This window comes from Lithobates pipiens, unplaced genomic scaffold (genome assembly GCF_037356315.1).
Source record: "Lithobates pipiens isolate NorthernLeopardFrog02 unplaced genomic scaffold, aLitPip1_a1.2 Scaffold_19, whole genome shotgun sequence".
Taxonomy (NCBI): domain Eukaryota; kingdom Metazoa; phylum Chordata; class Amphibia; order Anura; family Ranidae; genus Lithobates; species Lithobates pipiens.
The window spans coordinates 117,246,550-117,274,364 of record NW_027507764.1 but is presented as its reverse complement, the minus strand read 5'-3'; the positions used below and the strand labels follow the sequence as shown (position 1 = coordinate 117,274,364).

The window sequence follows — 27,815 nt, the reverse complement described above, 5'->3', positions numbered from 1 at the left end:
CTGTAGTGTGTTTCTGCTACACTGAAAACGCACAAAAAATGCATAGGTGTGAACCAGGCCTTAAAGGGGCAACAAATTTTGAACTGTTGGTGGTCCTCTTGGCATCGCCAGGCTCAACAAACTTTAACTGAACAATCTAAAAAGGAGCCAGTTGGAAAACTGCGGTCCAAACAGTAACTGCAGGTGTTGTGGCTGAATAAATCGGTCAGAGGAGATTCCATCATTCACATTGTTAGCATCAATAGAGGAATCAATTTGATTTCTCTTGTATGGCCTGCAGACTAAAGAGAAATCTTCTCACATATGGCTAGCTTTACACACAGTTGTAGGGGCTTATGAACCTCCCTTGGCATTCTCATTTTCACCACAGAAAAGGATACAAATTGTGCTTGGCTGTGCCAAGATTTTCATTCTCCAGCGACACCCTTGCTATTGTTCTGCTGTTAGTCCCCAGGTGACCCGATAGTAACAGGTGACACTGGAGTCACGTCTCTTGCAGGCACCCTTACAGCGGTACTGTAGAGATCCCTCAGGGGTGATCAGCTTATAACTGCATACATATTCATATTTTTTATGGAAACTTTTCCAAGGTATAGTTAGAGATTTCCGCAGCCGTGCCAACCTGCCGCAGTATAACTGCGGCGGCTGGTAGGCAAGCGCTTAAACAAAACAAGCAGCATGGGTTTTGACTTACGCTAGGTCTCTGACAAGGGAACTTAAAGCGGGAGTAAACCCAGTTTAAAAAAACACTTACATTCCCGGCATGCCGGAAATGCTAACTTTCACATTGGTTGTGCTCTCAACCAAACTTTAAAAAACATCCAATGTCTGGTTTCATAACTGATCACATGTGCGGCATTATGGCAGTTGAAGAATCATTTAGAGGTCAAGATGGCAGCTTCCTTGACTGAAAACGATAGAAGGGTTTACTTCCACTTTAAGGAATTGTCCAAGGCCACATCACCTGCGTTTTCCACCACCAATCTAATTCTCCTCTTTACACTTCACCACATGGCACTTGTGTGGGAAAAAAAATCTAATTTGTTGCTTTGGGCAACAGAGACTGCCCTGAGGCAAGTTTCCCAGGTTTCTACATTGTTTTCTCTCACTCGTTTCCATGGATGGCGGAGGTCAAGACAGGAAGTGGGCACATCTCCCCAATGGGTAACAGATGGTTTAACTTCCCTCAAAACCACACGATTATGTAATCAAGCTGAATGTGACAGAATACCAAGTAAAGCTAAATCCTATATGTACTTTACAAGACAAATAAAAAGCATATTTTTTTTATTTTAAACAGGGCTAAATGAACAAAACATTCCCCCAACCAGCTCTCGTACAAAAACTGACCAATGAAGTTATGTTTTAAACAGGGTACAGTCTGTCCCTAGCTAAACTTCTATCTTTTTTGTACAGTAGAGGAACCTCTGTAAGCTTTTATTTCTGTCCGTGTCCCTGTTGCAGATTTTCCCTCACCACCCCTATCCAACAAAATCTGGAAGATTTCCCTTTTATTATTATTTACTTTTCTGGAGACAACACAAAATTTTTAATTTTCTTTTAGGGCCGGTTCACACTGCAGGCGATGCGAGGCGACACAGACTTGCTTCGCCGCGACCTCAGCGGCAACTTGCAGATGACTTCTGTATAGAAGTCAATGCAAGTCGCCCCGAGGTCGCCCGAAAGTAGTACAGGAACCTTTTTTCTGAGTCGGAGCGACTCGAGTCGCTCCTCTCAGAACGGTTCCATTGTACAGAACGGGGGCGACTTGTAAGATAGCGGCGAGGCGAGTCGTGTCGCCTCTCATCGCCCGCAGTGTGAACCGGCCCTTACTTTCAATAATAATGGTAAACAGGACAAATAGAGAGGGTGAATTATTTATTCTGTAACTCAGATTGAAAGGATTTTGTTCTACAAAAAGGTGGTTATTGGAAGACTTGTGGTAATTAAAACAATGTATCTCGTTAACACATTCACTTTTGGCAGGGCGATATGTACCTTTAAATAGGCTGCCTCTTTCTGGCACTGCAAGTTCATTTATAACTCCACTGCTTATCGAATACAAAGAATTACACATATTTAAAGAGGCCTCTGGCAAATTTAGTCCACAAGAGCTTTGGGTCCTGAAACGGCTATGGCATAGTTTAGGTTTTGGCAAATGAACACTGGGTATTTAACCCCATTGTGTCTAAACCCAGGATTTTTTTGTGCACATGGGAGGCATGTGCATAGCACCCAGCCCCTCTGCCTGCAGCCTGTAAAGTCTATGTCAGCCTAAAATATTCTGCGGCTGGATGCAAAATACTTGTGTTCTGGGTATATGTTTCTGAATGCTTACAACCCTAAATGCAAGTACCACACTGTACAGTGTCCAGCACGAGTCTACCATAAACGGTCATAGACAGAGGCTTCAGGCACCAAAGCTGGATATTGCATCGGTGCCTTGAGGGGGCACAAAAACACCAGAATTGCACACATGGGGCTGAACACCCAGTGTGCATGATGCCTTTAAATGCTCACAATTCCAATTCTAAAGCTCAAAACAAATGGACAATCATTGACACCACAAAACGTATTTAACATCTTCTAAGCCCTGTAGAGAACTAAAGTCAATAGTATTTTATAAGGCATGGAAAAGATAAAATGTGAAATAATACTTACAATAACGTCAAACTTGGAATAGATATCTACAACTTTTCCTAAAATGGAAAAAAAATAAAATAAAACATTTACACAAACTCGATAATTTTCTCTGTACCTTCTCTAAGACCCCTTTCACACCGAGGGCATTTTGCAGGTGCTATAGCGTTAAAAATAACGCCTGCAATCCGCCCTCAGCTGCACCATTGTCTCCAGTGTGAAAGCTTTCACACCGGAAAAGTCCTGCCAGCAGCTTCTTTGGAGTAGTGAAGGAGCGGTGTGTCTACCGCTCCTCCACCGCTGCTCCCCATTGAAATCATTGGGGCAGCGTGGCTATACCGCTGGCAAAAGGCTGCTATTGCAGCACACTGCGGGTGGTTTTAACTCTTTCTTGGCCACTGGTGGCGGTTACAAGCACCCCGCTAGCAGCCGAAATGCGCCGCAAATCTGGTGGTAAAACACAGCTAAAAATAGCAGCGTTTTACCAATGCTATGGGCGGCGCAGTGTGAAAGGGGCCTTACAGAAGCCCCTGATATAACTTTTTGAAATGTATATCTGTGACAGAAAGGTACAAAGGCTATCAATGTAATTACATTAAAAATAAAAGTTTATATGATTCTCACATATTCCTGAAAAATGATCACATCTTCAGCTAGCCATACTAGATTGCAGCTCACCTCCTCATAGAAGGTTAATAGATTGGTTTGGCAAGAACAATTTTTCATGAATCCATGCCGATTTCTTCTAATTTTAAAATTTTCATTAAAATCTAGCATATAGTCCCTCATCTTCCCCTCCAAGAGCTTGCATACCATTGATGTTAGGCTAACTGGTCTGTAGTTCCCAGAGATATATCTTGGTCCTTTTTTAAATATTGGTGCTACAATCAGCTGGTGCCATACCAGTCAGACTGTTTGTAAAAATTAGGAACAACGGTCTGGCAATTACTTGACCGAGTTATTTAACCACTTCAATACAGGGCACTTTCACCCCCTTCCTTCCCAGCCCAATTTTCAGCTTTCATCGCTCTAGCGCTTTCAGTGACAATTGCGCGGTCATGCTACACTGTACCCAAATGAAATTGTTATCATTTTGTTCGCACAAATAGAGCTTTATTTTGGTGGTATTTATTCACGACTCCGTTTTTTTTTTTTTGCGATATAAGCGCAAAAAAAGCGGAAATTTGGGAAAAAAACAATATTTTCTTTTTTCTATTTGAAAAGAAATCCAATAAAATCAAATTTTGTCATAAATTTTAGCCAAAATGTATTCTGCTACATGTTTTTGGTAAAAAAAATTCTGTTAAGTGTATAATAATTGGTTTGTGTGATCACGGACATATGTACGCAAATGATCATGTACATATGTGTGCAGGTGATCACGTACATATGTGTGCAGATAATCATTGGGACATGTGATTTTAGTGGGACATATGTGGGGGACATGTTTTTATTATTAGGGACATGTGTTTTTATTATTTGGGGACATGTATGTTTTGGGGACATGTGTGTTTTGGGGACATATGTGGGGACTGTGTTTGTACTGTGTGGTGTGTTGTGTGTTTACACTACACTGATGATCAGTGAGTAAAAAGCTGTAAAAAGCAGCTCATACTCACTGATCATCAGCCGGCTGCAGCGTTCTGCTCTCCTCTCCTCAGCGGTGACTTCCGTGTGAGGAGAGGAGAGCCGATTGCCTAGCAACCGGCTGTTTGTTTACATCACATGACGGCCGTGATTGGACACGGCCGTCATGTGATCAGGAGGGCCAATCACAGAGCCCTCCTGCCGATCTGAGATGTGCCGTGTCCGGGTGACACGAGCACATCGGGATCGCGCCGCTGCGCGGGCGCGCGCGATCCCGCTACTCCTGAAGGACGTTCCTGAACGTCCTATCAGGATTAGACGGCTCCCACCCGGCCGTATATATGCATTGGCCGGGTGGGAAGTGGTTAAGGACCCTCGGGTGCAAGCCATCTGGTCCAGGTGACTTATTTATGTTACGTTTTTTAAGTCTGCTTCTGATATTATTCCCTGTTAACCATGGGGGTGCTTCCTGTGATGTGTCATGAGGATAAACATTGCAGTTTTGGTTACTGAAGCCCCCCGTTTCCCAGGTGAAGACTGAAGAAAATAACACATTCAAAACCTTTGCCATCTCACCATCCTTTTTAACCAGAATCCTTTCATCGTTTTTTATGGGACCAACATGATCTGACCTCCCTCTTTTACTATTTACGTACTTAAATTTCTTAGTATTTTTCTTACTTTCCTCCGCTATGTGCATTTCATGTTCCATCTTAGCCGCCCTGAATACACCATTACATATCTTGTTGCATTCTTTGTACAGTTAGAATGCTGATGATCCCTAAGCCTTGTATTTGAAGACCTTCTCCTGTGGTTTTATATGAATTTTTAAATTGGTGTTAAACCACCCAGGGCTTTTATTAGCTCTTTTAAATGTATTATCATTTGGGATGCACTGGCTAGTACTCTTCAAGCACACCCATTTTCATTGTTCCTAGGATTTTATCCGATTTAGTATCTTCCAGGAAGGAGCGTAGTTTCTGGAAGTTGGTTCTTTTGAAATTCAGTATTCATGTATTCCCCTTATGTTTCTTATTTGTGTGATTTATACTGAAACGAATTGACCTGTGATCCCTGTTTTCCAAGTTGCCCCATATTTCTACATCCCCGATCAAGTTTGTGTTGTTAGTAATCAGTAGGTATAGTAACGCATTGTTTCTTGTTGGTGCATTTACCATATGACCCATGAAATTGTCCTGTAATACATTAAGTAGGGTTGCACCGATACAAATATTAATGCCCCCAATAAGACCCACTGAAATACATTCCACTCTGGCTATCTCTATCTATTCTTTCGGCCTTCTTTCGGACCACCTCTGGTTTGTTTAGGCAGCGGGAAACGCATGAGCATCCTACACTACCCACCATTCGAAATTACTACCACTTTATATCAATACCACCTGCATGAGTAGGAGTAATATTTTTCTTCTGTTCATATTTATACTTTTTTTGAAAATACTACCTTGGAGGTCCTATTCCTCAACTTAGCCCTAAAATCATTTTTTAGGACACTCCATCTTCCTGACTTTGTCCCCAGTAATCTGTCCACCTGATCTGTAATCTGCCGAATCCGAGCGCCCGGTAGACAACATACAGTTCGGCGCTTCAGGCCTTTGTTACAGATTGCCCTCTCTTATCCTTCTGAGAATTGAGTTCCCTACCACCAGAATCTGTCTTGGCTTTACTCCCACCCTCAGGTGGGATTTTTAATTGAATAATAAAAATGGCTTTTCCTTTTCAATATTGCAGCACTGTAATTTTCGGTAAAATGCAATACAATATGGCTACCTGGAGGCATGCTGTACACAGAAGGTACCACTGTCATTTTCTGCTTGAGTAATTGGCGTAAAGCTTTTCCCAGAAGTCTGCACTCAGAATTCAAATTTTGAGCATCCCCTGCAACAAAATGTTTATTTTTGGCGAGATACTCTCCAAGGCTAATTAAGTCTAAAAGGATGCAGACCTTGCCATTTTTCTCATTAGACCCCTGCAAGCACAGCAGCTGATTAATAATTTTTTAAACCATTCCCATACAGATTCACTAAGCACATGAAAACAGCTATTCCTTTATAACAGGGGTCTCCAAACTTTCTAAACAACGGGCCAGTTTGTCCTTCAGACTTCAGGGGGGCTGGACTGTAGCCAGCTAGTCTGGACATTTTCCTGGTAACAGTGGAATAAAACATTACCACAGTTGGTATTATGGGGAGAAATAGTGCCCCGTTGGTATCAGTGGGAGAAATAGTGCCCCTATTGCTGATGTCAGTTGGCAGAATAGTGTCTCGTCATTGGGAGGAATGGTGCCCCGAAGGCCAGATAAAGGCAAGCAAAGGGCTGCAGTTTGGAGACCACTGCTTTAGAATAGCAAAAGGTAGGTACTTTAATCCAGCATGGAGGAAGTATTTTTTCTGCTCTATTCCACAGGCATAAACAGACCAAACTCAGCAGATCCCATCGCACATGATTACGGGATAATCTTTTCTCAGAGAGACATTTCAGTGGTTGGGTTTAGGCTGCATGTCTGACCACAATTTGAGGTCTATGAGAAAATGACTTTTTTAGCATCTTACCTGACTCGTCCACAACCGGTAAAGCAGAAACTCGTCGTTCTACAAATATATTCAAAGCTTTGATGATGGGAGTATGGGGATGTATGAAGGCAATGTTGTGGTATGTTCCTATCCCAAGCTCCTCTAAGTTTTGCTTCATGAAGGCAGGCTTTGGCATTTCGGAGACCTGGAGAGAGGGAGAGAGGAAGAGAGGGAGAGGGAGAGAGATTATTTTTTTTTTTTTATTAATACAGGGTCTTAAATACAGAAAATAAGGGCTAAGGGGTTGATTTACTTTGCAAAAGGATGCATTTTGATTTCCCCGTACAGTTCATATCTTAGAGTACAGTACAGGATCATGGCAAAGTATTCACACTATTAATGACTGTACCTTCAGGCGATTGGACACAGCTTTAGCGGACACTCCCCCTGGGTGCCCTACCTATAACACTAGCTCACTCCATGAGTCCTTAATTTTGTAGCAAGCAATGGTGCTTAAACCAAGGAATGGAAGGGAGGGTAGTCAGTATCCTGTATGCCCAGAGATGGAATTTATAGGCACGCCCTAATTTCTCTTATCTTAATTATAAAGCACATGGCAAGACACAGGCAGAGTATTCATACACCATGGGACATCACCAAGCAATGAATAAGAAGGATGGGCAACAACGAGGCAAACCAACAATTCAGAAGACCCAACCTCAAACAGCCATTGTGAAAACGAAAACAGAGGGGCGCCAGACTGAGTGCAGTATTAATTGTAGGCTTAATGATAAAAACAAGTAGTAACTCACAAATTAGATGAATAAAATCAGCATGGGTGGTGAAATCGCCAGTCCTGAGACTCTAGACTGGGGCACAGATGGTGTTGCAATGGATCCAGAGAAATCCAAGGACCAGGAAACAGCCGATCACAGCCGTGACCAGCGTGAACCACAAGATGGTGCGAGGCCAGACCTGACATCACAGGAACAAGATTATCTGAGTTCGCACAGAGAGGCATTGTGAGAACCTTGCAACCAAAAGCTGCATCAGCAGAAGATTGGATGTCCACCCGGGAAAACTTTTAAAATGCATGAATAAAAGACCAGGAGGTGCCCTTACACAACTGGGCTACAGAGGCTTGCCCCGAAAGGCTGAGGAAACTCCCACTGTTCTGGTGCAGCGGGGAATTTTTCTTTGAGAGTGTAAGCTTTTGCAATTAGATTGTGTATCAATCATACGTTGATGGACTCTGAATCACGTTGTTCTTGCAAGGTCCCAAGAATTGGAAAAACTGGTAATCTGTCTGATTGGAGCAGTAACCTTGAGGTAGACTCGAATGGCAAAATAAAAATAAAAAAATAGAACCAATGAATACAGTACTAGGTAATGTTGAAAACGTATCGACTCACTGTCAAAAGGACATGGGACTCTATGGCAAACTAAGACATAAAAAATAAAAATGTTTGTAGTTCCCTGCCATGTGTGCAATACATAGGCAAATTGCCCATGGGGTACCTTTAAAAGAAAAGTTATGGATATGAGCCACATAGCAGCACCCCCATATTTATTTGAGTAGACATGTACATTGTGCTTTTAGCTTTTCTCGTAGGAAAAAAGTAGGCTGGACTTAAAGATGTATTTAAACACGCTACAGCTAGAGGGTGTCACGTTCTGACGAAGCTGGGGTCTCCCAGCAAAACACGTTGACGTCATGCCTCTGTGTCCGACGCCGTCCGTTGCATCATTCTGATCCTGGTACAATATGGCTGATAAGGCGTGGATCTGATAGTTGGAGCGAGGTTTGGAGACAGTGTCTGGGAACACTCAGCGGTAATTGCAGCAGCTGCAGGAAAGATTGTGAGCACTGAACTTATTCTCTCTGGAGAAGAGACACTTGAGAGGGGATACGATTTCAATATACAAATACCATACTGGTGACCCCACAATAGGGATAAAACTTTTTAGCAAAAGGAAGTTTAACAAGACCCGTGGCCACTCATTAAAATTAGAAGAAAAGAGGTTTAACCTTAAACTACGTAGAGGGTTCTTTACTGTAAGAGCGGAAAGGATGTGGAATTCCCTTCCACAGGCGGTGGTCTCAGCGAGGGGCATTGATAGTTTCAAGAAACTATTAAACACCTGAACGACCACAACATACAGGGATATACAATGTAATACTGACATATAATCACACACATAGGTTGGACTTGATGGACTTGTGTCTTTTTTTCAACCTCACCTACTATGTAACTGGCTTACAGACTCATGTGTTGCGTTGTCTCCCATGAGTATTGGCGGGTTGCCACAAGGAGATCATAAGCAAGGAGGATGAGCTTTTCACTTCACTATATTTCTGACAGATCCATGCAGCTCAACTATAGACTCCTGGACATGTAAATATGTTATTGCTCAAATTGTCATTTACTTCTCATGTTTGCATAGGACTACATCCTACCTTGCTTGCGTATAGCCATTCCACACATTGGTTGATGTTACCCTTGTTGGCACATGCCACTAGTTGTTCCATTCATCTCACCTACAGTTCAATACATCCAGTCATTGATTACAATTATCTGGTATTTCTTTGCAACATTATGGACTATTTTCAACTCACTGTCGGCATGATGTTCAATTGATCTTGCCACGGTCTGCAGCTCTTCAGTCACCTCAGCCTTTTATTGCCATTTGTTGCCACACGCTGGTTTTTGAGACTGACAGCTATCTTGCATTATTTTGCCCCTCCATTTCAATGTGATTCTACATGATTTGATATGAGATGATATGTGGGAGTATGCATGCATGGATGGCGTCTAGACTGTTTTAGACACTGAAAACATTGTCATTCTAGATGGTGCAAGGTGGGGGAATGTTTTCCTATTTTTTATATAATTTTTCATTAATTAAAATGATTTTTTTGCTTTTTTAATTTTTTGATTACTATTTCCCAGTGGCTCACACATATGGCTCTTTTGACTGTACCCTCTCTGGTATACTCTATTGGCTCAGACTACATCCAGGAAATGTAGAGAGATTTCCTTTGGATGATTAAGGGCAGAGCATAAGCATGTCCTCATTGAAGTGGAACATGTAAACCACCTTCAGGAGAAAGGGTGGCCTTAGCATAAGACAACCTTGTCACTATGAGGTACAAGGAAAGGCTCTTCACAGGAAAGGGCTGCCATAAACACATCTGGCAGAAGTGACCACGACAAAAAAAAAAGAAAAAAAAAGAAGCTACTTTGCTTGGGATCCCTGGCAGGTTCAAAAGGTGGTTTCTTCTGCAGGGCAGAAAGAACCAAGCCGAGATTGAGATCTCAGGGTGCTGCAAGGAGGGCTTAGTACTAACAAAAAAAGGCCAGAATGTGAGGTACAGAGTAATCTGTGCCACTGAAATGCTGGTTTTCACACCAGATTGTAGAGGACAAATGGCTGCAAATAAACAGGTACAAGTATTTACAACCACTTTAATGATCATTTTCCTTGGATTGTTATTGATGGGAACACTCTTCCTCATTTTAAGAGACTTGTGTCAGTTGTGATAACTTTCCAGGGATCAGGAAGGAAGGACTTTCCCATGGTTAGGGCTGGGGTGGTGGTCCACCAAGATATGGAATTCCTTGCTTGGCTGGACAAGAGCATAGGCAAATCAAGAAAAGGAGCCTGCTTTTTCTAGGTCCACAAGGGGTTTTATTGGAGAGCTGTCCAAGCTTTTAGCCATAAGATTCTGTGCATGTAAAAAATTAGAGCCATTGTGGAAATTTATCTAAGACGTTCTACAACATCCACACAGGAATGCAGAGCAGAAAATATATGCTACCATTTCTCTGCAATGAGCCTGAAATACAGAATCATGTTGGTTGTTTATTGTCCTGGTCCAGTTGGCTGCAGCCTGACATACAGAAATTGCTGCAAGAGCTGCTTTCAGGGAGGGTACTGCAAGATTAACCCCTTCCCGCCGAGCGTATGCAGATGTGCGTACTCGGCTTCCGGGGGGTATACCGGGATGATGCCCGCACCTGCAGGCATCATCCCGGTACCGTTTTTTTCAGCAGGCGATTGGCTATCCAGGCATAACAACCGATGCGGCTAAAAGCCGCTCGACTGTTATGCCGGAGGAGCGGGAGGACCGATTCAAGTTCCGCTGCCTCCGGCTGCTGGGGAGAAACTGGAACGAAGTTGTAATCGGCTTCGTTCCAGTCTCCTCATAGTAAACACGGAAGCGACGTCATGACGTTACTTCCCGTTTACTCGGCTGCCAATGATGCCAGTTTTAAAAAGATATACGGTATTCAGAATCGCCGTTTTCAGCGATCTGAATACATTGAAGTGTAAAGGAGGGATGGGGGGGGGGTCTTTTAGACCCCCCATCCCTCCATAAAGAGTACCTGTCACCACCTATTACTGTCATAAGGGATGTTTACATTCCTTGCGACAGCAATAAAAGTGATCACATTTTTTATTTTTTTTTAAACAATTTAGTCATTTTAAAATAAATAAAAAAATAAAAATACATTTTTAAAGCGCCCGCTGTCCCCGCGAGCTCGCAAAGCAAAGAAAACGCATACAGAAGTCATGCCCGCGTATGTAAACGGTGTTCAAATCACACATGTGAGGTATCGCCGCGATCGTCAGAGCGAGAGCAATAATTCTAGCACTAGACCTCCTCTGTAATGCTAACCTGGTAACCGTAAAAAAAATTTAAAGCGTCGCCTATTGAGATTTTTAGGTACCGTACTTTGTCGTCAATCCACAAGTGCGTGCAATTATAAAGTGTGACAAGTTTGGTATATATTTACTCAGCGTAACATTATCTTTCACATTATGCAAAAAAATTGGGCTAATTTTACCGTTTTTTTTTTTTTTTTATTCATGAAAGTGTCCCTTTTCCCAAAAAGTTGCGTTTAAAACACCGCTGCGCAAATACCGTGTGACATAAAATATTGCAACAATTGCCATTTTATTCTCTAGAGTCTCTGCTAAAAAATAATTATATATATATATATATATATATATATATATATATATATATATATATATATATATATATATATATATATATATATATATATATATATATATATATATATATATAATGTTTGGGGGTTCCAAGTAATTTTCTAGCAAAAAATATGGATTTTAACTTGTAAACACCAAATGGCAAAAATAGGCTTAGTCATGAAAGGGTTAAAGAGAGCTTTTGGGGGGGGTGTCTTGCATTTTCTGTCTGCAGAATCCTTAAGAGATGGAACATCTTCAATAGGAGCGGTGAGATGTTTGTTTAGGGCAGAAAAGGCAGGATCAACTACAGGAATAGTCCACTGCTTTGCAAAATTTTTCTACAGGATAGAGTTCAGCACAAAATGTTGGGGGGAGTAGAAGATCTTTCAACTCAATCATCTCAGTGACTCAATCATCATAGATTGCATCTAGGCAGTAGTCGTAGTAGTCGCAGTAAAGTGTGTGACCAGTGGCTTGTTGCAACACCTGGTCATCCACCTGAGACTGAGCTCTGAGTGGTTGAATTTTAGGTCCACGTTTGAAAGGTTTATACTGCGAGGTAAATATAATAGGAGGTTTATTGAAGACTTGGAAGATAAAATGATAAAGAAAAATAATAAACTAGTCAAGCTAAGGGTGATTTCTCTGTGGAGAATGGTCCATCACCTTAAGGCACTAGCATACAATTGAAGACTCACACTGTGGAGTAAGGTTATAGGGAAGATGCCCAGGCAGTGTGCCCTCTAAAGCTCTGTCCGTGTCCAACCACCAGAAGCTACAGGCCTATAACCCATGGTGTATGAGTACTCTGCGTCTGTGCTGTACTGTATGATTATGTTATTATTTCACGTTGCTTATTTTTGTTGATATTTTTCTTCAGCACAATAGGTTATTCTATTCAAAGTGAATAAGGACATGGCTTTACCTCATTCACAAAGTAAAATTTTACTATGCAAAGTGACCATTAGTAAATCAACACCAATAAGTCCAATCCCCTCCAGGTCATAGTATTTTTGTTTACAGTGAAGTGTAACTGGAAAAAAATTTCCCTTTTTGTAGACACGTAGATAGTGGGAAGGGGCAAGGCTATATACAAGTAAGAAAGCTCAGTTTGCAATTTCAGGCTTTGGCTCAGGAACCTGTTACCTAGAGGAGAAGCCAGCAAATCACTCCTAAACCACCCCACAGGTTTGTAGATAGACAACCCTATAGATACAGATGTATAGATCTCTTGAAACAAAACCTAAATTTTTTTTTTTTTGAGGAAACATTCGTTTTGAGTAGGGCAAGAGGAAAAACAGAAGTACACGATTGCATGCAAAGAAGACAGACAGCCCATGAATAGTAATTACCTTGTGGAAGATACAATTCTACATTTTTAATGAATTGTGTTATGTATTATTCGTTGTATGAACAAAGCGGGCGCATTAGTACACACTATAATGCTTTCAGCACAAATGTTAATATTTAATACAAGTTATTTTATCAGAAAGGGTTACACCTTACCAAGGTATGATTACACAAAAGTGTGTGTGTGTGTGTGTGTGTCCACTGTAAGCTGGTTCTTCACCAATGGGTGGCAGTATGGTAAAGAACATTGAGAAACTGGTTTGAAATCATGCAGTGGTATGTGTCCCAATATATGTGCAGGTATAATGGGTTATATCTAGAAAAGATGATATGCCAAATGTCTAATAAGACTCATTATGGCTGCATGACAATGGAGTACAAACTCGCTTTCCCGTGTACCTGCTTATGGATCAGACACCATACCTGAATGCTATTTGCACATAAAAAGCATGGCAATATAGAGAAACACTCATCACATGATACATTTGTGGTTTTTGTATTATAATTGAACAATTAAAAAAAGGTGCCTAGAGACATAAGATGCACTTCACCTGATCCAGCTGGTTATGGTTGAATCAAGCAAGCAGCATATCTGTATGGACCTCTGCAGTGTTTCCTTGGCTGACCCCTCTATCTGGATAAGAATCAATCAGATCAGTTTGGAATTTTCCTGACCAGTTGTTATTGCTTTCCATGAGATAAGCTGGTACCAGAGGTTTCTAAACATTGCGCTTGCTGCTTTCTCCACAGGCCTAAACATGCACATTCTGCCAAACCAAACATACGTTTTAATGGAAAGATCTTTCAGTGGTTAGATCATGCCTGCCTGTCAGACTGTCTGCTATCTAATGTATATAAGCAACTGAAAGTGAACCTGTAATTTGCTCCATGCAAGGCAAAGGAACAGGTTCACTCCAATGATGGCATAACAGCAGCTTATATTTGAGTGGAAGCCCTGTGTAAGCTGTAAAGCCGTGTACACACGGGCGGACTGTCTGGCCAACTAAGTCCGTCAGACATTCCGACGGACAGTCCGTCCTACTTTTGAATGAACGGACTTGACCACACACGATGAACAGACAGTCCGTTGAAAGCTTGCGTGATGACGTGTACAGCACGTACGACGGGACTAGAAATAGGACGTCCAATACACAGCAATGCAACCTTTCGCCGTGTAAATCCTTTCTGAGCATGCGCCATACTTAGTCCGTCCAACTTGCCTACTCACGAGCGGACTGTCCGCTGAAACCAAAGTTGGACGGACAATATTACGGAAATTCCGAAAGACTTAGTCCGCCACTGTCCGCTGAAAAAGTCCGCTGAAGCCCACACACGAGCGGACTGTCCGCTGAAATGTGTTTCAGCGGACTAAGTTGGACAGACAGTCCGCCCGTGTGTACGCGGCTTAAGTCACAGTTAGCCTTTCTCCTTGCCCATATTTGACAGTGCTGGGTGTCAAGGGAATGAAGAGGAGCAAAGGAAATGTAAGGAAACTATATATTATGTGCTCTGCTGAACATGATGCTATTAAAAGTGAACCCGTTGCTTTGCCTTGCATGAGAACAGGACAGGTTCACTTTAAATAGTAAGGCATTATCAAAACAATCTTGGCCATTAACCTTCAACGAAAAGTAGACTGGAAAAACTGCATGCCTGTATGATTGAAAAATAAGCCATACTTGTTTTTAATAAGGACCAATTATTCTTCCAGACTGTATCAGGGGAAACTAATCTCCATAACATTACTAGCCCCCCCATCACTATCCTACTTTTTTTTTTCCTTTTTCTTTTATACAGTCTATTACCTCATCATTGTGTAATCTCATGTAATGCAAAATATATTTTTAACAATTAATTTTCTCATATTTTTGTCCATATTGTGACGGGGATGAACATTAAAAAAAAGGGTATTCATTTAAATTAGTTCCTATTATTTTTAACTATTATTTAAAGGGTAACTCCACTTTTGTAGGTAAAAAAAATAAATAAAATAGAAAATAAAGAAAAAAATTATATAACGTACACAAAATTGTGACACAAGTCATATTTTAATTGAATGTTATTTCCCAAAAGGAAATCCCATCTAAAGGGATGTAGACCCTGTAGTTTTCCTCATTAAAGCCCTGTAGCTGCTACATCTGATTGAGAATTATGAAACCATTCCCATTATGCCGCGTACACACGACCGGACTTTTAGACGGACTTGGTCCGGCGGACAATCCGACGGACTTTGCAGCCGAGGTCCGCCAGACTTTCAAACGAACGGACTTCGCCACACACAATCACTCCAAAAGTCAGACGGATTCGAATGTGATGACGTAGAATAAGGAAGTTCATAGCCAGTAGCCAATAGCTGCCCTAGCGTCGGTTTTAGTCCGTCGGACTAGCACACAGACAACCGGATTTTTCGACCGGACTCGAGTCCGTCGGAAAGATTTGAAGAAAGTTTTATTTCTAGGTCCGCCGGACTTTTGGCAAGAAAAAGTCCGCTGGAGCACACACACGATCACATTGTCTGACGGATTCCAGTCCGCCGGACCAAGTCCGTTAAAAAGTCCGGTCGTGTGTACACGCAATTAGACTCACTTAGCACAGGGGCACAAAGGAACAAACAGGGATTTCTTCAGAATAATAAAAAGGTAGGAACCTGCTACAAAAAGTTTGTTACAATCCTTGGAATGTACACAGATTACCCAGGGAAGAATGCTTTTTTTCTCAACAAACGTGGAGTTACTCCTTAAATATTAGTTTAGATATTACGGACGTTTGTAGTGAGTGCTTTTCATAGGTTTTCTTTGCATTGTAATACTTTAAGGGCCAGTTAACACCACATGCAGTCCAGTGTGGATTTTTCTGCAACAAAAACGCATGAAAACTAGGTTATATGGTTTTCAATGGCATAGTCCATATCAGTACTTGCAGTTCCAGTAAAAAAAAAAAAAAAAGAAAAAAAAAAAAAAAGTGGAATGTGCTGCATTTTTCCTGCACTGGACTGTATTGGAATGCACCTGTCCTTATTTAAGGTTAAGAAAAAAGAAGGGGGGAGGGGAGAAATGCTTTGGACTGCATTTAAAATACACCAAAAACGCACTGAAATGCATCGAAAAAAGACCATGCAGAAAAGCATCTGGAACGCATGCGGACTGCATTTCTACTGTGTGAACTGGCACTAAATCTCTTAAATAAAAGAATGCAAAAAAAAAAAAAAAAAAGCCACACGATTCATAACAGAGCTTCATATCCTTTTGTTCACTGAGGCTGGGTTCACACGGTCTTCAGATGCTGTGCACAGCAGGGGTTCAGTGTGTCCAGGTTCTGAATTTTTGCCTGAATTTGGACCTGAAACAGAGTCAGACGCACAGGACCCCTGTGCAACCCACTCCGCAGTCACCACGGAGATGTGTGAATGGGTTCCTTTGAGAGCCGGTCACAATCTTCTGTCATGTGAATTGGTTGCAGGGAAACCCGCATCCAATTCGCACTAGTGTAAACCCAGCCTTAAGATGAGCCACAATTAGGCTTTGACATGATCCACTCTACCACATAATCCAATGCAGCATAAATATTTGCATTAAACTAGTAGGTGTTGGGTGGAATGCTGAAGCCTCAAGTTATAGCCAAGGTTAGGGTTCTGGGGAGCATGCATCGGAGTTTAGAGGAGGCAAGGAGAAGGGAGATCCCCCAAACAATATATTGCCAGCAAAGAGGTACCTTATTTGGAGACATAGTTGGTTTCATAGATTTTTTTATTTTTATTTGACAATTCTATGAAATTTGCTTTAACTATGTTGCCTGTCTTTGCTCACACAGAGAACCTATGCATCACACAACCTGGATGCCAACACAGAGGAAGCCTTTTTTTGCTAGTCCTGGAAGTAGCATGGATTCCAGTGGTTGGGCAGGGGAAACTTCCAGCACTGGATGGGATCTTCGTCTGTGACAGCTAAAAGCTATCCTGAGACTCCTGTTAGAGTGATAATTGACTTTTAAAGAGTCTCTTAAAGGGGTTGTAATCCTTCAAGGTTTTTCACCTCAATGCATTCTATGCATTGAGGTGAAAAACCTCCTTTAATGCTGCAGCCCCCCAAACCCCCGTTTTACTTACCTGTACCCCCTCTATCTCGTCCCAGGGATGAGCACACCAGCAAAAGTTGGTGTCTTGGGTCCTGATTGGATGGATTGATAGCAGCGCAGCCATTGGCTCCTACTGCTGTCAATCAAATCCAATGACATGGGCACCGGTCTGTGCAAAACGAGCTGCACAGTTGAGGTAAGTATGACATGTTTCTCATTTAAAAACAAAAAAAACAAACAATCTTTAGTGTCATTTTAAGTCCAACTCCCAAACCACTTACATGCACTTTTGCTGCTATACCCTACCACTCCATTGCTCCAAAATGGTTGTAAAATACCCAGTCAGGATATGGAGATACATGTGAAATCCTTTGATGATGCACAGCTTGGCCAAATAGCCAGTTGAAAGGTAAAAACATTGTCACAAGAGGGAGGGGGTGACATGAAGCCCGTGTAAGCTTCGACACCATTCAACATGGAGCTTACACATGGTTGGGACTCCAAGGAACGTATCAGCAGAGAAGTGTGGGGAAGGAGGAGGATAAGTGGGTCGGGGGCTTTAAAGAAGTCACTTTTACGTGAGTGGGCAGATCCAGTAAAGGAAGACTGTACTGTACTTTAAATGTTGGCTTTGCTTAACACTCCTGAAAACACTCGTACCCTTGATATTATGTTTATCCATTCATTTAAGTACTTTCCAAGTCTGCAGCCAGACAACTAGCATTTTCAGAAACAGATCAACGATGGCAGACTCCATATTTCTCTCAGGGCAGATTTCCTTTAATAGGTGGCCGTGTTCTCCTTCCATAGAGAGGGACAAGAAGCTGAAGCAGTTTGCATTATCTTTTAGAGCAGAACAAGCAGATTTCCCCTAGCAGAGTTCTGTGCCAAGTCAGTCAGCAATATTGCGGTCATCTCCAGCTCAGCAGACGCATAAGCTGGTAGAAACCGCATTATTAAAGTCATGTGTAATATTTGCACAAGGTGTATTAATTCAATCAACTTCAGTTTTAGGATGCATCTTCTGCAATGCCTGACCTCTGTGCAGTTTACCTATTCTAGCCCAAGCATTTTCTGTGCGGGTTGAATCCTGTTATTTTTTTTTGGTTCATCTGGTCTGCCAGGATCTTGGATGGCTGGCTAGGTTTTCATACAGTGCTTTGCCATTTTTCATGTTTTGTTGCCTCACAACCTGGAATTAACATGGATTGTTTGAGGATTTGCATCAATTTACAGAACATGCCCACAAATTTGAAGAATTATTTTTCTTTTATTTATTGTGAAGCAAACAACAAATAGGACAAAATAACAGAAATGGTCAATGTGCATAATTATTCACCCTCCTAAAGTCAATACTTTGTAGAGTCACCTTTTGTAGCTATCACAGCTCAAAGTTGCTTTGGATACGTCTCTATGAGCTTGCCGCATCTTACCACTGGGATTTTTCCCTATTCCTCCTTGCAAAACTGCACTAGCTCCTTCATGTTGGATGGTTTACGCTTGTGAACAGCAATCTTTAAGTCTGACCACAGATTTTCTATTGATTAGGCCATTCCAACACACTTACACGTTTCCCCTTAAACCATTCAAGTGTTGCTTTAGCAGTGTGTTTGGGGGTCATTGTCCTGCTGGAAGGTGAACCTCCTTCCTAGCCTCAAATCACACACAGAGTGGTAGAGGTTTTGCTCAAGAATATCCCTGTATTTAGCACCATCCATCTTTCCCTCAACCCTGACCAGTTTCCCAGTCCCGACTGCTGAAAAACATTCCCACAGCATGATGCTGCCACCACCATGTTTCGCGTGGAGTTGGTGTTCTTTGGGTGATGTGATGTGTTGGGTAGGGTTTGTGCCAGACAGTGTTTTCTTTTATGGCCAAAAAGTTAAATTTTAGTCTCTTCAGACCAGAGCACCTTCCTTTATACATTCAGGGAGTCTCCCACATGCCTTTTTACAAACTCAAAATATGCCATTTTGTTTATTTCTGAAAGTAATGGCTTTCTTCTGCCCACTCTGCCATAAAGCCCAACTCTATGGAGAGTAGAGCTTCTTGTTGTCCTATGTACAGATACTCCAGTTTCTGCTGTGGAACTCTGCAGCTCCTCCAGGGTTACCTTAGGTCTCTGTGCTGCCTCACTAATTAATGCCCTCCTTGCCCGGTCCATGAGTTTTGGTGTGCGGCTGTCTCTTGGCCAGTTTGCTGTTGTGCCATGTTCTTTACATTTGGATATGATAGATTTAATGGTGCTCCTAGGGATCAAAGATTTGGATAGACATTGTCCCTTACTTGTTTGGAGAGTTCCTTGGTCTTCATGGCAGTGTTTAGTTAGTGGTACATCTTGCTTAGGTGTTGCAGCCTCTGGGGCCTTTCAAAAAGGTGTGTATATGTAATAACAGATCATGTTACACTTAGATTGCACACAGGTGGACATTTTACTAATTATGTGACTTCTGAAGGTAATTGGTTGCACCAGAGCTTTTTATGGGAGGTGAATACATACGCACATGCCAATTATCAGTTTATTTCTGAAAAATAGTTTTATGTATTTATTTTTCTAATTTTTATTTTTTATTTTTCTACTTCCCCAACTTAGACTATTGTGTTCTGATCCATCACATATAATTAGATAAAAAAAAACATTGAACTAAAAGCTGTAATGTAACAAAATAGGTAAAAAGCCAAGGGGGGGTGAATACTTTTGCAAGGCACTGTATATTCGCAAGTAAATAGGGTAAAACAGGCACATTTAAAATGCTGTGTTTATTTAGTACACCAGCATACCAATGCACGAGCTGCAGTAATCTCACAGCTATCAGAAGGCAGATAAGTGCAGACAAATGCTGACATCTGGTTTGCGATGGGCTACCGAACTCTGACAGTTCCACCTCTGCCTTAAGGCTGTTACACATGGGCCGAATTTCAGTGGGTGTTGACCTGTCCAACAGAAACCATCTGACATTCCACCAGTGTGTACAGCAGCCTGTCCAACAGAAGCTAGTCTAACGACCATTTGCCTGGAGTCAAGTTTTAAGTAAAATGAATAACGTGTTTTTCATACTAATTATATACAGAGGCAAAATTTGCCAAGACTGGAGCAGCCGTGCATAGCAACCAATCATCTTCTACCTTTCATTTTCAAAATCTTAAGTAAACAAACAGAAGCTAAAAGCTGACTGGTTACTATGCACAACTGCTTCAGGTTCTGTCTGCTCCAGTTTTAGTAAATTACCTCCCAGTATTTACTAAACAATGGGGGGTAAAAATACAAATTTAAGATGCCCCCTTAACAGCATCCTGAATAAAAGATAAAGGCTGGAATGATCATTCCTTCTCTGATTTCCAGCACCATTTTTAACAGATAAAACCAGCCAGCTCATACTGTTCACACCAAATATTTGATGAGATAACAGCAGTGACTCTGCGACACAATGTCACCTCCTGAAAACACAGCATGCATGCTGCTATCTTATTCATCTGTAATTTCTAAATATATGTTATCTGCTAAAGAAAAACCACAACCCCTGCTTAAAAAAAAAAAAAAAAAAAAGCTTTAATAGGCCAACTGTTGGACAGAGAAGCCCAGAAGAAAAAGGATAAAAGAAAAAAAAATTCTATAATATATATATTATATTATATGTGTGTGTGTGTGTGTGTGTACACACACACACACACACACACACACATACATATACATACATACATACATACACTATATATATCCTAGATTGGAAGCTCTAATGAGCAGGGCTCTCTGGTCCCCCCCCCCCCCCCCCCCCGTAGTTTTTCAGGTATTTACCAAAACATATTCAAGCTATATAGTTCTATAATGGGCTGAAAGTGCACACTCTCAGCTTTAATTTGAGGGTATGTACATCCAAATCTGAGGAAAGGTTTAGGAATTACAGCTCTTAAGAATGGCCATGCTCCTCCTTTTTTTTCAAGGGACCAAAAGTAATTGGACAATTGAATCAAAAGCCGTTTTATGGCCAGGTGTGAGCTACTCCTTTGTTATTTCTTCATCAATTAAGCAAATAAAAGGTCTGGAGTTGATTCTAAGTGTGGTATTTGCATCATGCGTTCAAAGGAGCTCTCCATGCAAGTGAAACAGGCTATTGTAAGGCTTCAAAAACTAAAATCTATCAGAGATAGCAGCAACATTAGGAGCGGCAAAATCAACAGTTTGGTACATTCTGCGGAAAGAACGCACTGGTGAGCTCAACAACATAAAAAGGCCTGGACATCCACGGAAGACAATAATGGTGGATGATCGCAGAGTCCTCTCTATGGTAAAGAGAAACCCATTCAAAACATCAAGACAAGTGAAGGACACTCTCCAGGAGATGGGTGTATCATTGTCAAAGTCTACAATCAAGAGATGACTACGAGAACAAATACACAAGGTGCAAACCATTCATAGGCCTGAAGAATAGAAAAACCAGATTAGACTTTGCCAAAAAAACATCTAAAAAAGTCAGACCAGTTCTGGAAAAGCATTCTTTGGACAGATGAAGCTAGAATTAATCTGTACCAGAATGACGGGAGAAAAAAATAAATAAATAAAAAAGTGTGGAGAAGGCATGGAACAGCTCATGATCCAAACCACACAAAGTCATCTTTAAAACATAGTGGAGGCAGTGTGAAAAACTGTACCACTGAAAACGTCCCATCACCATCTTAACCACTTCAACGCCGGAAAGATTTGCCCCCTAATGACCAGGCCATTTTTTGCGATACGGCACTGCATCGCTTTAACTGACAATTGCGCAAATGGGCTAATGGTAATGCTAATGGGCACTGATTGGTGGCACTGTTTGCTCACCATTGCCAGCTATGGTGGGCACTGATTGGTGACACTGTGTTGAGATATTGTAATCAGGGCATTGGACAAAGCTGATCACATGGTTAAAGAGCCACGGACGTGGCTCTTTACAGAGATCGGGTCGCGCTGTGTCCTAGCAACATGGCTCGTCTGCAAGCACCCACGGGCGCCCCAGAGCAGCCGTTCTGGGATGCCTTAATATGACGTCGTCCCAGAAAAAGAGCCGCACCACCCCGCCGTCATTTGACGGTGGGCGGACCGCAAGCAGTTAAAAGGGACAGGATCCATTTAAAAAAACAAAACATTTTTTTAGGTTAACAAATGCTTTAAAAACTGAGGGGTTATGATAATTTTAGCACCCTTTGGGTAACTGTTGAAAACAGACAACAGTCACCTGGTGTTCGTCCTGACAGAGCAATAATCTCTTCTCTGTGGGTGACCTACAACCAGTGTTAATTTAGTTGACTAAAACAATACCATTTTATTCAACTAAAATGAAAACAGGTCAGATGACTAAAATACCACAAACTAAAATGACATTTTAGTCAAAAGACTAAAATATGACTAAACCTAAAATGGCATTTTATTCAATAGACCAGGGGTTGACAAATTTGCTTGGAATCTAGGAGCCAGCTAAAAAAGTTAGGAGCCGGGTCCGTGACGGCGATCTGGACCTGTCCCTGGCCTGACATGGAGACAAGTGAGGGGAAGATAGCCCCCAGCCCCCCACCTGTCTCCAAGTCATTGCCCCCCATAGCTCTTAGAGGGACATTTTATTTATTTTTTTCAAATGACAATTTTTTTTTTAAATTGCATTTTAGTGTAAATTGAGATGTGAGGTCTCTCTGACCCCAGATCTCATATACAAGAGGACCTGTCATGCTTTTTTCTATTACAAGGGATTTTTATATTCCTTGTAATAGGAACAAAAGTGACACATTTTTTTTTTTTAAAGAACAGTGAAAAAAAAAAAAATAAAAGTTAAAATAAAAAAAAAATAGAGACCTCCTCTGTAACTTAAAAAGTGCAACCTGTAGAATTTTTTAAATGTCGCCTATGGAGATTTTAAAGGGTAAAAGTTTGTCGCCATTCGATGAGCGGGCGCAATTTTGAAGCATGACATGTTTGGTATCGATTTACTCTACGCAACATTATCTTTCACAATATTAAAAAAAATTGGGCTAACTTTACTGTTGTCTTATTTTTTTTTTTTTTATTAAATACATTTTCCCCAAAAAAGTGCGCTTGTAAGTCCGCTGTGCAAATACGGTGTGACAGACAGTATTGCAACGACCACCATTTTATTCTCTAGGGTGTTAGAATAAAATATATATATAATTTTTAGGGGTTCTGAGTAAAGGGAAGGAAGATAGGCTGGCAGGCAGGGAAAATTAGCATTGCATCCATTAGCATTGCTGGTTGTAATTCCAACGGCCACCACAAGAGGGCGCCAGATTACAGAAGGAACCATAGGATTGTAGAAGGCCTCAAAGCCGGGGGCTAAATTACCGGCCGGCGGCGGCGCGGCCCGACGCGATCGCGCCGGGGGGGGGGGCCGCGGAGACAGCATACCCCCAGCTGTGCTGCCCCAGGCGCCAGGTCTGGAATTCTAGTCGCAAATGTGACCGGGCGCCCGGGTTTTGTCGAGCCCTGCAATAGACTATGACTAAAACTAAAATTAAATTTATATCACAATGGCTAAATCTGTGCCTGTAGTGCATGTTCAAACCTTAATACCATAAATAACAAACAAGTTATTCGATTTTTACTCGAGTACATAATGGTTGGCAGTTCTAAAGAAATAATGCTTTAAAATTTAACTAAACCCATTTGATTTAGTTAACTAAAATGTACTGGAGATTTTAGTCGACTAAAACAACTCAGATGACTAAAATACAACTAAAATGAAAATGGTATTTTAGTCAAAAAGACTAACTAAAACTAATCCGAAATTTGATGTCAAAATTAACACTGCCTACAACTAGCAATTGGAATAGTTACAAACCCTGCTGCAACGCCCATTGTTACCCCCATAGGGCGCCATTGACAGTCTCTATACTTCCCCTTTTTACACAACTCATTGGATTAGCAAAGCTGAGTCAACATGTTTTTGCTTGTTTCCTCCACACAGAGGGCGATCAGATCATGCATTCACATCCAAAAGCCTTCTAAAGTCTGTGGCTTGTTTTAAACTAAACATCAAACGCGGTTTCTATTTTAATGGTTAACATATTTTGAAATACAAAATACCATTACCCCATACTCTACTGCTCCAATCACAAAGCATTGCCCATACTCAGAATTCCTTTAGAAATATAGATTTTCACAGTCTACTAACAAGTGTAAATTTGTCAATAAAGACATAATATGGTACAATACAGTGTTACCACATACACTCCCATTCCATAATATCATGATTCATCCAACTCATTGCTTTCTAGGAACAGAGTAAAGGGTAAATTCTTCGCTATATATGACTCAAGCTCACAGCACAAAACATGTGGCCCATGTCAGCACATGCATACAAATAATGACTTGTCTGCTGGAAGAAAAAAAAAAAACAGACATTGACTACAGAGCTTTGGCTACAGCTTTCCGCGACACCTATAGCTCACCATGCAACCATTATTGATGGCCTTTTTAACCAGTAGAGGTTGATAGGGAGTCAAATTTAGGAAGCACACTGATGGGCATGCGTGTCCAGATTATTTGTGATTGTGGTTGTTTTTTTTATTTTATTTTTTTATTATATTAAATGAAGAGTAAAATGTTTGGGTTTTATGTATGATGTTGTATGATGATGTTGCAAATGGATATGTATGTTTTATGATTATTATAAAAACAATAAAGAGAAGATTTGAAACAGATTATAATTTTCTGTATAAGTAAAGGTTTGTTTTAAAGAATAAAATAAGAATACAATTTTGTGGCTCCGGTGTGGTGAGCGTAGTTTGATATATCAGTGCTGCTGGCAGCCCCCTGTGGGAGTGTATTACAATACGGATGGCTTTCAACACTGATTGCCCTGCCTGCGTTAAAAAAAGCTGTCTGCTGCGTTTCTTATGCAGTTTAACCACTTCAGTACAGTGCAGTTACACCCCCTTCCTGACCAGACCAATTTTCAGCTTTCAGCGCTCTCACAGTTTGAATGACAATTACTCAGTCATCCAACACTGTATCCATATGAAACTTGCGTCCTTTTTTCCACACAAACAGAGCTTTCTTTTAGTGGTATTTAATCACTAGTGGGTTTTTTATTTTTTGTGCTATAAATAAAATAAAACGTACATTTTGTGAAAAAAATGCCTTTCTTTGTTTCTGTCATAATTTTTTGCTAATTAGTAATTTTTCTTCATAAATTTTGGCCAAAATTTATACTGCTACATATCTTTGGTAAAAATAACCCACATTAGTGTATATCATTTGGTCTTTGTGAAAGTTATAGAGTCTACAAACTATGGTGTCAATCACTGAAAATTGATCACTTCTGATCAGGCCTTCAGTACATCAGGTGTATCTCATTTCTTGAGACACTAACAAGTCAGGAAAGTACAAATACCCCCCAAATGACCCCTTTTTACAAAGTAGACATTCCAAGGTATTAAGTAGGTAGCATGGTGAGTTTTTTTAAGTTGTAATTTTTTCCCACAATTCTTTGTAAAATGAAGATTTTTTTTTTACAAAATTGTCATATTATCAGGTTATTTCTCACACACAACATATGCATACAACAAATTACACCCCAAAATACATTCTGCTACTCTTCCAGAGTACGGCGATACCACATGTGTGAGACTTTTACACAGCCTGGCCACATACAGAGCACCAACATTGATGTAGTACCTTCAGAGCAAAAATGACGCATTTCATTTCTCAACCACCTATTACACTTTTGAAGGCCCTGGAGTACCAGGACAATGGAATTTCCCATAAAATTACCCCATTTTGGAAAGCAAACACCCCAACGTATAATCTGTGAGGCATAATGAGTCTTTTGAATGGTTCATTTTTTTCCAGAAGTTTTTGGAATATGTGGAAAAAAATTAAAACGCATTTTTCTTTTACACAAAATTGTCAATTTATAAGATATTTCTAACACATAGCATGTATATAGAAAAAATTACACCCCAAAATACATTCTGCTACTCCTCCCGAGTATAGCGATACCACATGTGTAGGACTTTTACACAGCCTGGTCACATAGAGAGGCCGAACATTGAAGTAGTATGTTCAGGTGTTCTAGGAGCATAAATGACACATCTCATTTCATTCCTACCTATCACACTTTTGAAGGTCCTGGACTACCAGGACAGTGAAATTACCCCATTTTGGAAAGCAAACACCCCAACGTGTATTTTATGAAACATGGGCTGCAAATAGGTACTCGGGTACCCTGATGGGCCGGTGACAGCTACTCGGGTACCCTGATGGGCCGGTGACAGCTACTCGGGTACCCTGATGGGCCGGTGACAGCTACTCGGGTACCCTGATGGGCCGGTGACAGCTACTCGGGTACCCTGATGGGCCGGTGACAGCTACTCGGGTACCCTGATGGGCCGGTGACAGCTACTCGGGTACCCTGATGGGCCGGTGACAGCTACTCGGGTACCCTGATGGGCCGGGACAGGTACTCGGGTACCCTGATGGACCGGGACAGGTACTCGGGTACCCTGATGGACCGGGACAGGTACTCGGGTACCCTGATGGACCGGGACAGGTACTCGGGTACCCTGATGGACCGGGACAGGTACTCGGGTACCCTGATGGACCGGGACAGGTACTCGGGTACCCTGATGGGCGGGGACAGGTACTCGGGTACCCTGATGGGCGGGGACAGGTACTCGGGTACCCTGATGGGCGGGGACAGGTACTCGGGTACCCTGATGGGCGGGGACAGGTACTCGGGTACCCTGATGTGCGGGGACAGGTACTCGGGTACCCTGATGTGCGGGGACAGGTACTCGGGTACTCTGATGGGCTGGGACAGGTACTCAAATACTCTGATGGACTGTGACAGGTACTCTGATGGACTGCGATTGACAGGTACTATGAGGGGTGGTGACAGGTCCTCTTTATTGGGGGGGGGGGGGCAATCAGTGTGTGTTGGTGTACACTGTAGGCAGTAACGAGATGTTACCGCAATCTACTCCTCACACTAGATCGGTGTGTGAGGAGGAGAACCCGGTAACATCTCGTTACCGCGGTTTGTTTACATTTTAGTGATCGGCTGTGAAAGGATCACAGCCGATCACGTGGGTAAACAGCCGGCCAATGGCTGTTTACCAGCATCGTTGACGAGCAGTGTCCCCGGGGAACACGCCGCCACCGACGTGATCGCGCGCATGCGCCGTGCACAGTGGGGGTGTGACCATCTGTGATCGGCTGTGACTTCATCACGGCCGATCACGTGGTAAACAGCCATAACCAATGGCTGTTCACCCCCTTCGGTGGCGAGCGGTGTCTCCGTGACACGCGGCCACCGAAGAAACAGGGATCATTTGACAGCCGGCGGTCAGCATCAAGTTAATAGCTGGTAAGTGTGAAAGGTGGTGGTTTGGAGCAACACATGGTGAGATATTTGGACTGCTGGATGAATACTACACACAACTGCGAAAGTTATTATTTACCACTAATGCCGCGTACACACAACCGGACTTTTTGACAGACTAGGTCCGACGGTCTTCCCAACTGACTTTTGGTGGAGTTCTGACGGTCTTTCCGAACTAACAGACTTGGCCACACACACAAGCACACCAAAATCTGACGGATTTGAACGTGATGACGTACGACCGGACTAGAATAAGGAAGTTTAT

At 41.8% G+C, this 27,815-nt stretch overlaps 1 protein-coding gene across 3 annotated transcripts in view; it reads right to left on the bottom strand.

The window, feature by feature from the left end:
* PRKAG2 (protein kinase AMP-activated non-catalytic subunit gamma 2) overlaps window positions 1–27,815 on the bottom strand; it is a 458,386-nt gene that overhangs the window by 10,507 nt on the left and 420,064 nt on the right. For all 3 annotated transcript variants that reach the window (XM_077491181.1, XM_077491182.1, XM_077491183.1), the window contains 2 exons: window positions 6,798–6,963; window positions 2,662–2,699 (listed from right to left, as the gene is read on the bottom strand). In XM_077491181.1, coding sequence (XP_077347307.1) covers window positions 2,662–2,699; window positions 6,798–6,963 — 204 coding nt within the window. The remainder of the gene's footprint in view (window positions 1–2,661; window positions 2,700–6,797; window positions 6,964–27,815) is intronic.